A 10,938-nucleotide genomic window follows, 5' to 3' on the forward strand; every position below is an offset into this window, starting at 1 on the left:
TAGAGGGGGGACGGGAAAGCTCAGAAATCACTGGGAAGATTGCATCCACAAAGTCATCCGTCAGGTGGGAAAAGACATGCCCATATGAAGTGATACCTGAGCAAGGCAAAGCGAGAGGACGTAGGATCCTGCACCGTAACCTCCTGTTGCCATGTGACCATTTGCCTCTAGAGATTCAGTTGAAACCAGCGAAAGTGAAAAGACAAATCACAGCTCAGACTCGACGGGACAAAGATCAAACAGACCAAGAGACAAACAATGACGATAGTGATGATGATGACTATGGATACTATCCACTCAGACATCAGCCTGTGCCACAGCCCCAAGTCCACACAGAAAGAGAGGATGCTGAAGGTGTCACACAGCTCATGCAGGACGTTGAGCCTGAGCATCAGGATATGCACCAGCTGGAGCAGGACACAGGAGATCCACTGTTAGAAGACGACATGTCAGTTCAAGAGGAGACTGCACTGGAGGAGAGAATACCAGCACCACAGTCACCTGCTCAAAGTGAAGATCACAGTGGGGATGAACAACAGTGTCAACGACCAGTAAGAGAGAGACGACCCCCAAGAGTCTTCACATATGATCAGCTTGGCCATCCCAGTTGCTGTGGCGCCGGTCTCCCAGGTAACCTGATGTGCTACTATCCTCCAACATCATATGGGGCCATGCAAGCAGCAAGTACATGGACAGCTCCAGTACAGCACTGGAATTATCAGCCTGCTGTTGCACATGGCTACTGAAAGAAGAAGATGCACTTACACACAAACATCATACACACATCATACACTAATTGATGGACTTTATCACAAACTGAGTGTTGATAAACACGTGCACACATTGTACACTCATTTATGGACTGTTGGACACTGAGTGTTGATGCGCACATAATACCTACATGCACTTATGGATGGACTGTTTCATGAACTGAGTGCTGACATGCTTACAGATACACATACTGTACCTTAGACAGTCATGAATGGACTAATGAACAATCAGAATATTGATACACATGTGCCACGCACTCCTGGACTTTGAAGAAGCTCAGTGATTGTATACACTGTGGAATGAATGAAGGATTAATTTGATGACACTATGTACAGTAGCTAAATGCTTTAAACATTACTTACTTACCTTCCTCACCTGTTGATTGAGATGTCGGGGACGACATCTGTGTTGTAGGGGAGTGTGTCATGGTTATAATAGTGAACGTGATAAAAAAAACTAAGTTTAAAACAAGAGCTAATGGCTGAGAAGAATAATAATAGTTCATGGCAAAATGTGTTTAAAAAGACTGTGTCATGGTTATAATATTGAATGATAAAATGTTGTTTAAAACAGGATATAAGCAATGAAAATAATAGTAATTCATGGAAAGACTTGATTAATAAGATAGTTCATGATTTTCGTATGTTAAAATAGCAATTCATTACAAAGAGTGAGTTAAAGAAGAAGAAGAATTCATTGTTTTCATGTGTCTTGAGTTAAAAAGGTTAAAATGAAAATCGATCAGCTATTCGGTGTTCAACTGCTTTTGCCTGGCAGGTATGGAAGACGACAACAGAGACAGTAACAGCACTTACAGATAAAAATAGTTTATTTTATATCACTTTTTTTTTAAAACATTTTACTTACCTTTTATCAAAATTCACTTGCATAAGTTATATTTTTGGAAATTAAATTGTTTTATTTTCTTTATCAAGTCTGTGGCGAATGTGCTGCACAGTGATCGATTGTTGATGCCTGTTTTCCGTGTTGTCGAAGAAGCAGTATGGCTGACTGACGAGAATACACACTGGCTGCTAACGTGTCGTGCTCGTGTAGTTTTTCCACCTTTTTACTTTATCTTTTCCCCGGCAACGGGGCGTAACACCTAGAGCCGGACAGGAGTGCGCGCGTCGGGTGTTGTGGGGGCGCGCTGTTAATATCGATACTTTTAGAAACCAGTCATGTATCCAGATGCGCCGTTTTGCATCGATACTTTTGACAACTATACAAAGCTGTGCTGCAGGTTGTTGTCTTCTGGGGGAACTAGTTGTGGCGCACGTACCATTTCAGTAATGGGCTTATGAAGTGACTCGGAATATCTACTTATCATCTTGGTAATAAATTAATTAATGTTTCTACGTACCCCCTGCAATGTGCTCACGTACCCCTAGGGGTACGCGTACCACACTTTGGGAACCACTGCTCTAGAAAGAAGTGAAATCCCATCATAGTTTGGTAAACACAGCGTTTTCCAGTTGGTGTTTTTTCCTTAACTGGCGTCTCCAGGTGGATCGGTGACTGGTTCAAGAAGGCGGACAAGAACAACGACGGCAGGATGAACTTCAGGGAGGTGCGGGACTTACTGAAGATGATGAACGTGGACATGAACGAGCACCACGCTCACCGTCTCTTCACGGTAAGGAGTCGTTCCTCAGGTTTTGTCTTGGCATCTCTTCCTCTCTTGATGCACAGATGTCCTTTTCTTTCTCCTAGATGGCCGATAAGTCGCAGTCGGGGACGCTGGAGGACGACGAGTTCGTCCTCTTTTACAAGATGCTGACCCAGCGAGAGGACGTCCTGAGGGTTTTCCAGGAGTTCTCGGCCGACGGCCAGAAGTTGTCCCAGACCGATCTGGAGGACTTCCTGAAGGAGGAGCAGCTGGAGGGGGACGACACCCAGCAGCACGCCAAGCAGCTCATCCACCGCTACGAGCCCTCCGACACAGGTACACACACTCTTATGGTAACGCTTTAATAGTACAGGCCGCAAAGTACATGATCAAGCCAAGAAATAACAAGTAATTGCACCATAATGTTGAGAAATATAGCCAAGAAATATCAATTGATTGCATAGAAGTCATCCAAAGCATGAAAAGCATGTGTAATCTTTTGCCTTTATGGAAAGATGACATTATTATGAAATGAACCGTTATTTCTAGGCTATTTCTTGACATTATGACGCAATTAATTGTTATTTCTAGGCTATTTCTTGACATTATGACGCAATTAATTGTTATTTCTAGGCTATTTCTAGACATTACTACACAATTAATTGTTATTTCTAGGCTTTTTCTTGACATTATGACACAATTATTGTTATTTCTAGACATTATGATGAAATTAATTGTTATTTCTAGGCAATTTCTTGACATTATGATGCAGTTAATCGTTATTTCTGGACTATTTCTTGACATTACTACACAATTATTGTTATTTCTAGGCTATTTCTTGACATTACTACACAATTAATTGTTATTTCTAGGCTTTTTCTTGACATTATGACACAATTATTGTTATTTCTAGGCTATTTCTAGACATTATGATGCAATAATTGTTATTTCTAGGCTATTTCTTGACATTATCACTGTAAATTAAAGGGGTTACCACCACAACACCTACTACGGTTCTGTATTTGCAGCCAAGTTGCTGAACGCCATGACGTTTGACGGCTTCCTGATGTACCTGGGCTCGGCGGAGGGCTCCATCTTCAAGCCACAGCAGCGGGCCGTGTACCAGGACATGAGCCTGCCGCTGTGCCACTACTTCATCTCCTCCTCCCACAACACCTACCTGATGGAGGACCAGCTGCGCGGGCAGAGCAGCGTGGAGGGATACATCAGGTAGATACGGCATCTCTGAGCCTAAAAGATCCAATCTGCAGCTCAGTAACTCAGTTTAGTTTTAGTTTCTATTCTTCCTGCGGTGCAGCCACTCATACATAACAAATCAAAGCATAATACAATAAGATTTCAGAATAAAACAAAAACGATTTGACAAATACGAAACAGATTTGACTCGTTCAACACATTAAATCAAGCAGTTCAAGATTAGAGTTCAACCCATTAGCTAAACATAAGTTCTTTAACAATAAAGGCCACTTTTATTGATTTCTGAATGAGCTGTAGTATTCCGGTATTTCACTGCTCTATCCACCTTTTTCCGAACGTCAAAAACGTAAGCCTGTTTTGCCGGTTTTGCTCTTCCGGTGGAATTTTATGTTTACGTTTCCCTGGTTTCAGTAGTTGCGGTAAATGCATTTTCAATGAAAATCTGTAAAACGCATGGATCATCACAGCAGCTTTTAACAGTGGATATCACACAAATTGACATCTGTGTTAAAAGCCAGCGTTAATAGATCCATGCGTTTACCGCAACTATGACAACGACTGAAAACCATGGAAACGTAAACGTATAATTCCACCAAACCGGCAAAACCGGCTTCCGATTTTGACCATAGATGACGTTGGGAAACTTGTGGAAACATTACAGCTCTCTTAAAGAGGCAGGATCTGTAGCATAGCCATGTCTGTCGTTTGTAGGTTGTAGCTGTAACAACAAATTATTAGATTTTCCAAAAATAATCAATGTTAAACTGAAATGTCACCAAACTATAAGCCAGTCTTTGTTCTGCGCTCTCGTGCTGCTCTATTCTGTGTCGTTTGGAGTTTTTCTAAGTCTCGTTTTGTGGCGCTAAACAGTCGGGACAGGATAGTAGGCTACAAGAGATGCAATCATATTTAATAGAGGAGAGACATACAGTGGGAGCCACATAGAAATTCCCCTGCCATGCTGCTGCCATGCTGTTCCCATGCTGTTCCCATGAGAGTTCCAGCAGAGCTCCAGCAAAGTCCCAGCAGCTGGAGTGACCCCCTCCTTTTCCTGGGTGTGACTGGTTTTTACTGGAACTCCACCCATTCAATGAAATACATGACATGACCAGGAGATGGCGCTTCTCTCACAGAACAGTACATATCGCCAGAGGCGGCATTTAAAGTGCCGCCGCTGGTGGTGAGTGGAAATTCACATAATTCATAGAACCACGAGTACATGTTTGATTTAAGAAGTGAAATTGATCAAGCCAAGAAATAACAAGTAATTGCACCATAATGTTGAGAAATATAGCCAAGAAATATCGATTGATTGCATAGAAGTCATCCAAAGCATGAAAAGCATGTGTAATCTTTTGCCTTTATGGAAAACATGACATTATTATGAAATGAACCGTTATTTCTAGGCTATTTCTAGACATTATGATGCAGTTATTTGTTACTTCTAGGCTATTTTTCTTGACATTATGACCCATTAAATGTTATTTCTAAGCTATTTCTTGACATTATTACACAATTAATTGTTATTTCTAGGCTATTTCTAGACATTACTACACAGTTAATTGTTATTTCTAGGCTATTTCTTGACATTATGACGCATTTAATTGTTATTTCTTGGCTTTTTCTTGACATTATGACACAATAATTGTTATTTCTAGGCTATTTCTTGACATTATGATGCAATAATTGTTATTTCTAGGCTATTTCTTGACATTATGACACAATAATTGTTATTTCTAGGCTATTTCTTGACATTATGATGCAATAACTGTTATTTCTAGGCTATTTCTTGACATTATCACTGTAAATTAAAGGGGTTACCACCACAACATCTACTACCGTTCTGTATTTGCAGCCAAGTTGCTGAACGCCATGACGTTTGACGGCTTCCTGATGTACCTGGGCTCGGCGGAGGGCTCCATCTTCAAGCCACAGCAGCGGGCCGTGTACCAGGACATGAGCCTGCCGCTGTGCCACTACTTCATCTCCTCCTCCCACAACACCTACCTGATGGAGGACCAGCTGCGCGGGCAGAGCAGCGTGGAGGGATACATCAGGTAGATACGGCATCTCTGAGCCTAAAAGATCCAATCTGCAGCTCAGTAACTCAGTTTAGTTTTAGTTTCTATTCTTCCTGCGGTGCAGCCACTCATACATAACAAATCAAAGCATAATACAATAAGATTTCAGAATAAAACAAAAACGATTTGACAAATACGAAACAGATTTGACTCGTTCAACACATTAAATCAAGCAGTTCAAGATTAGAGTTCAACCCATTAGCTAAACATAAGTTCTTTAACAATAAAGGCCACTTTTATTGATTTTTGAATGAGCTGTAGTATTCCAGTATTTCACTGCTCTATCCACCTTTTTCCGAACGTCAAAAACGTAAGCCTGTTTTGCCGGTTTTGCTCTTCCGGTGGAATTTTATGTTTACGTTTCCATGGTTTCAGTAGTCGCGGTAAATGAATTTCAATGAAAATCTGTAAAACGCATGGATCATCACACCACCAACACAAATTGACATCTGTGTTAAAAGCCAGCATTAATAGATCCATGCGTTTACCGCAACTATGACAACGACTGAAAACCATGGAAACGTAAATGTATAATTCCACCAAACCGGCAAAACCGGCTTCCAGTTTTGACCATAGATGACATTGGGAAACTTGTGGAAACATTACAGCTCTCTTAAAGAGGCAGGATCTGTAGCATAGCCATGTCTGTCGTTTGTAGGTTGTAGCTGTAACAACAAATTATTAGGTTTTCCAAAAATAATCAATGTTAAACTGAAATGTCACCAGACTATAAGCCAGTCTTTGTTCTGCGCTCTCGTGCTGCTCTATTCTGTGTCGTTTGGAGTTTTTCTAAGTCTCGTTTTGTGGCGCTAAACAGTCGGGACAGGATAGTAGGCTACAAGAGATGCAATCATATTTAATAGAGGAGAGACACACAGTGGGAGCCACATAGAAATTCCCCTGCCATGCTGCTGCCATGCTGCTGCCATGCTGTTCCCATGAGAGTTCCAGGAGAGCTCCAGCAAAGTCCCAGCAGCTGGAGTGACCCCCTCCTTTTCCTGGGTGTGACTGGTTTTTACTGGAACTCCACCCATTCAATGAAATACATGACATGACCAGGAGATGGCGCTTCTCTCACAGAACAGTACATATCGCCAGAGGCGGCATTTAAAGTGCCGCCGCTGGTGGTGAGTGGAAATTCACATAATTCATAGAACCACGAGTACATGTTTGATTTAAGAAGTGAAATTATAACAGACCTAGCTACTGGAGATGCGCTGGCCACTGTTTTATCTGGAAATAAATTGTTGTAGCTAATAATACCTACTGTCAATTTTTTTATCACAATTTATTTACTGTGAATCTACATTTAAATAGGAAAAAACTAAGGGAGTGATGAAAGCCTTTTTCAGATGTTTGCAGTTGCAGGTATTCAGTGCATGCCTTCGACCAGGGAATTAGCATGATCATTGCTCAATCATGCTTAGTAACGTGGATTAAATGTATTAATTAAATGTATTGATTTTTCACTATAATTTACTAGTTATAGCACTAGCCTATACTGTCAATCCCCCTATAAACCCCATTCCGATTTGATATCACAACTTCACAAAGTTGAAGACACCTGCTGCACCTAGTCTAATCTTTGTATGACTGAATTATTCTGCATAAGACCCTGACTAATACTCATAGTAATGCTGCATTAGCATCAAAACAAAGTAGGCTAAATAAAAAATGATCATACATACGTAGTCTAAGAAAAAAAGTGGAAAAGTCAGGGGCCCACTTTAGTATTCTTTCAGGGGCCCCAGAATTCCTAGCAACGGCCCTGATTAACTTGCTAGCTAGAAGGGTGACATAGTAAAGCTATGTTACTGTATTTAAGTGAGTAGTCTATTATTATTATTATAATAATATGAAAGTGTAAAAGCTATTGGTGCTATGAAAGCTATGCCCAAGGAAAACATTTAAAAATCACTCTCTTATCTCTCCTCAGGATTATTATTTAGGTTTCTGACAGCAGCAAATCAGAAGGACAAAGTGCCCCCTCCCAGTGCTGACAGTGAAAACTGTAAGTGTATTGTCATAAAGAATCTTTAGAGGGCATGGCATATGTTATCAATTAAAGTAAAACTGTCTTTTGTTTTTTTGTCATATCAGTTGAACGTACACATCCAGTGAGACAGCAACACCTGCCCATCATGAAGACGACATGTCACCAGCTTACACCATAACTGGACATTTGGAATAAAAAAAGTTTTAATTTCATACATTTTTTGTTGGTGTTCGATTATTTATAAAATTATGGTGATAAACACAGGTTGGAGGGCCCCCTGGGGATTTTTGCTTAGGGCCCCAGCAGACTCTAAAATCGCCTCTGGCTCTGCATACTGTCTGATTGATGCTATGGAGTATGGACAGTATGCAGTATGGAAGTATATAGTATGTAGTATGCGGTTTCGAACACACCCATGTTCTTTGTGTGCCCCCCCCCCTTGAGTTAAGTTGTTTCCTGTTTTACTTTGGAATTCCTGTCTTGTTTTCTTGTGTGTGTCTTTGACCTAGTTTAGTTCCTGTTTTATTTTGAAGTCCTTGTCCTGTCTTCCTGTGTGCCCCCTGCCCTTGATCGCCTAATGTGTCTCACCTGTGCTGACTGCACCACCTGTGTCTCCCATGTGTATTTAGCTCAGTGTCTCCCTTTGTCTGTGTTATTTGCTCCCATGATCCTGTGTTTCCCTGTGCTGCCAGTCAGTTAAATGAATGATGAAGAAAAGATGAGTCAAGTAAAGTGAATTTGCATTTGTTTATTAATCTGTTTATTTCCTTTTTTTTTTTTTTTTTCTCCAGCTCAACGAGTCTGTCTTCCAGGCTGGATAAAAATCTTGCTAGAGATGGACCAGAGGTGGATTGCCAAGGCTCTGTTCAGGTGGTCAGCCCAGGGCCACCCTGAGCTTGACTTCAGCAGAGTGGACAGACTTTGGTGGCATCCACCACCAGTGCCGCTGAAGATCTGTCGGACCCCTACCCTGGAGAACTATTTCGGCCACCCTCTGCTGCTGTGGATGCCAAGGAAGTTGTGGCAGGTGAAACTCACCTGTCCGCACGAGGGCTGCGACAAAGTACAGCTGTCCTCAGCTGGCCTTCACCAGAAGGTCAGACAGGTGGTGGGTGTGGGGAAGGTGTACTTACTCGCTTCAGAGTACCTCGCCTGCCGCAACTGCAAGAGGAAGGTCATCAGCTGGAGCCATGCCATCGTCTCCCAGCTCGACGTCGGCCACAGGGTGCAGTTCCCTTGTATCCTGACGTCCAAACTTGCCTGTGACACCAAGGTGGCAAGTTTGATGCGTCAGCGAGGCCTGGGAAACAGCAGCAGCCAGATCCAGAAGAAGCTGCTGGAGCGTCACACTGAGGTCTGGTTGCATAAGACTGTCCAGTACCTCACTGACTGCAAGGGGATTGCCAGTGCTGTCAGGTCAGGCCTGATCCTGCCCCTCACATTTGAGCCAGTACCTGCAATGCCAGTCGTCCCAAAACACCGGTGGCTGATGCAGGTGTACGCCCAGGATGTCCTGCAGAGGCTGGAGCAGATCAAGGCCAGCATAACATCGCTGTACGGTCGGATCCTGAAAATGGATTCGACCAAGAAGATCGCCCGAAAGCTCGCAGGACACAGCTACGGGACGGCTACCTGGGCAACAAATGTGGGGAACGAGTACGGACAGGTCATCGTGTCCGTGCTCACTGCCAGTGAGGGTTTCGGTCTTGGGCCGATGATCGACGGCCTCATCGGAAGATACAGAGTGGCTGGGGTGGCTCCTCCTGAGGTGCTGTATGTCGACCGCGACTGCTGCGGGAACACTCTCCTGAGGAGATTCTTTGAAGAGTGGGGGGAGATGACTATCCGGTTGGACATATGGCACTTCATGCGAAGGTTTGCCGTGGGCTGCACCACCGACTCCCACCAACTCTACGCCACCTTTATGAGTCGCCTCAGCCACTCGATCTTCATGTGGGACCAGGACGACCTGACGGCGCTGAAGGAGGCCAAGCGCACAGAGCTGGAAGCTGAGCGCAAACATCCGTCTGAGGCTGATGTCATGCGCTCCATCAGCCGCAGCGAGCTCGCTCTGCACTGCCGCAGAACCACCCGTGGGGCCCAGGAGACACTGGCTCTGATCCAGGAGCTCATCCAGGCCTTTGATGGTGATGCAGGCCGTGATACGCCGGGGGTCCCTCTGATCAACTCGGCCCGGATGAGAGAGATCCTCAAGTCACAGCGGAAGCACATTGCCTGCATCCAGGATCCTCCAGGTGTACAGCTGTACACGCAGACGGGCTCTCTTGTGAAAGGAGGGCACCGTCTGCCGACGTACCGCTGTGCAAGAGGGTTGACGTCGCTGGAGTCCTTCCATCTACACATGAACCGGTTCATCCCAGGTAAATATACAAATCCTTTTTCTACTAACTTCATTAAAATAGTGAACTATGATTATTTTTAATTGTAACAACAATTAATAATTGTCCCCCCCTCCCCATTTTAATTTTCCTTACAGGTACCCTGGCAAGTGACACCTTCTTCCAGGCATAACTTCTGGATGGGCTCGCAAGCTGGAACGATGACTGGGCTGCTGCAGCAACCAGCGATGTCCAACAGCCACAATCGTACAGTCATCTTCTCCGCCATGCTGTCAACACCCTGGCAGAGGAGGTTATGGGCGAGAAGATGATCTGTTACGTGGGGCCGAGAAAATACACTGGTAGGTGATTATTATATTATTTTTTTGACATTTTCATTCAAGTTTATAAAAATCCATTCTATTCTGTCCTCAGTGTGTGCATCCACAAATTGACAGATAGCAAACATTGTCCAGAGTTGAATGAGCTTTAATGACGTCTTCATTCTCATGAACATTTATTGTAAAACTGAAATGACAAGAGATACTTGCTAATTATTAAATTGTTACCAAATTATCATAATATATTCACAAAGAACACAATGCAACTTTCAACTTAATATTTACCTTCTTCTTTCCCCAGTGGACCAGTTAATGGAAGAAGCGTCCATTTCACATGATGTAAGGGCCAGGTTCCTTTTTTTAAATTTATATATTTGTAGTCTGTGCTTTCATGGGAATAATAGTATTATTGCTACTATCAAAAGTTCTAAAACTATCTTTCATTTTAGGATTCGGTTGGACCAGACAATGTTGAGGGCTATGGAGCAGTGCAGGACTTGGCTGAGTTTCTGGTTGGCCTCAGAGACCACCGTCTGGCCTTGACAGGACAAGAATGTGACCAGGTCATCACCCTGTGGCAGGC

General features: G+C 43.2%; 2 protein-coding genes across 2 annotated transcripts; both read left to right on the forward strand.

The window, feature by feature from the left end:
* Nucleotides 1–1,797: 1,797 nt before the first annotated feature.
* Nucleotides 1,798–5,659, forward strand: LOC146990542 (1-phosphatidylinositol 4,5-bisphosphate phosphodiesterase delta-4-like). The gene is made up of 4 exons (XM_085804109.1): nucleotides 1,798–2,407; nucleotides 2,485–2,716; nucleotides 3,409–3,610; nucleotides 5,413–5,659. Exons 1-4 carry the CDS (start codon nucleotides 2,327–2,329, stop codon nucleotides 5,657–5,659), a joined length of 762 nt encoding a protein of 253 aa, XP_085660235.1. The 5' UTR covers nucleotides 1,798–2,326.
* A 3,293-nt stretch (nucleotides 5,660–8,952) lies between these two features.
* LOC146990543 (uncharacterized) lies at nucleotides 8,953–9,688 on the forward strand. Its single transcript, XM_085804120.1, is given in 2 exon segments — nucleotides 8,953–9,489; nucleotides 9,492–9,688. Coding segments are annotated over 2 exon segments (726 nt in total). The 5' UTR covers nucleotides 8,953–8,960.
* Nucleotides 9,689–10,938: the final 1,250 nt, after the last annotated feature.

This window comes from Trachurus japonicus, chromosome 2 (assembly GCF_045865225.1).
Source record: "Trachurus japonicus isolate A0001 chromosome 2, Traja_1.0".
Lineage (NCBI taxonomy): Eukaryota > Metazoa > Chordata > Actinopteri > Carangiformes > Carangidae > Trachurus > Trachurus japonicus.

What these genes read in the sequence shown, in the direction of transcription:
- LOC146990542 (XM_085804109.1), top strand. Translation starts at nt 2,327, where the DNA reads ATGAACTTCAGGGAGGTGCGGGACTTACTGAAGATGATGAACGTGGAC. An exon ending in CTACGAGCCCTCCGACACAG is followed by an intron (nt 2,717 to 3,408) that starts GTACACACACTC and finishes CTGTATTTGCAG; the next exon opens with CCAAGTTGCTGAACGCCATG. An exon ending in AGCGTGGAGGGATACATCAG is followed by an intron (nt 3,611 to 5,412) that starts GTAGATACGGCA and finishes TGTAAATTAAAG; the next exon opens with GGGTTACCACCACAACATCT.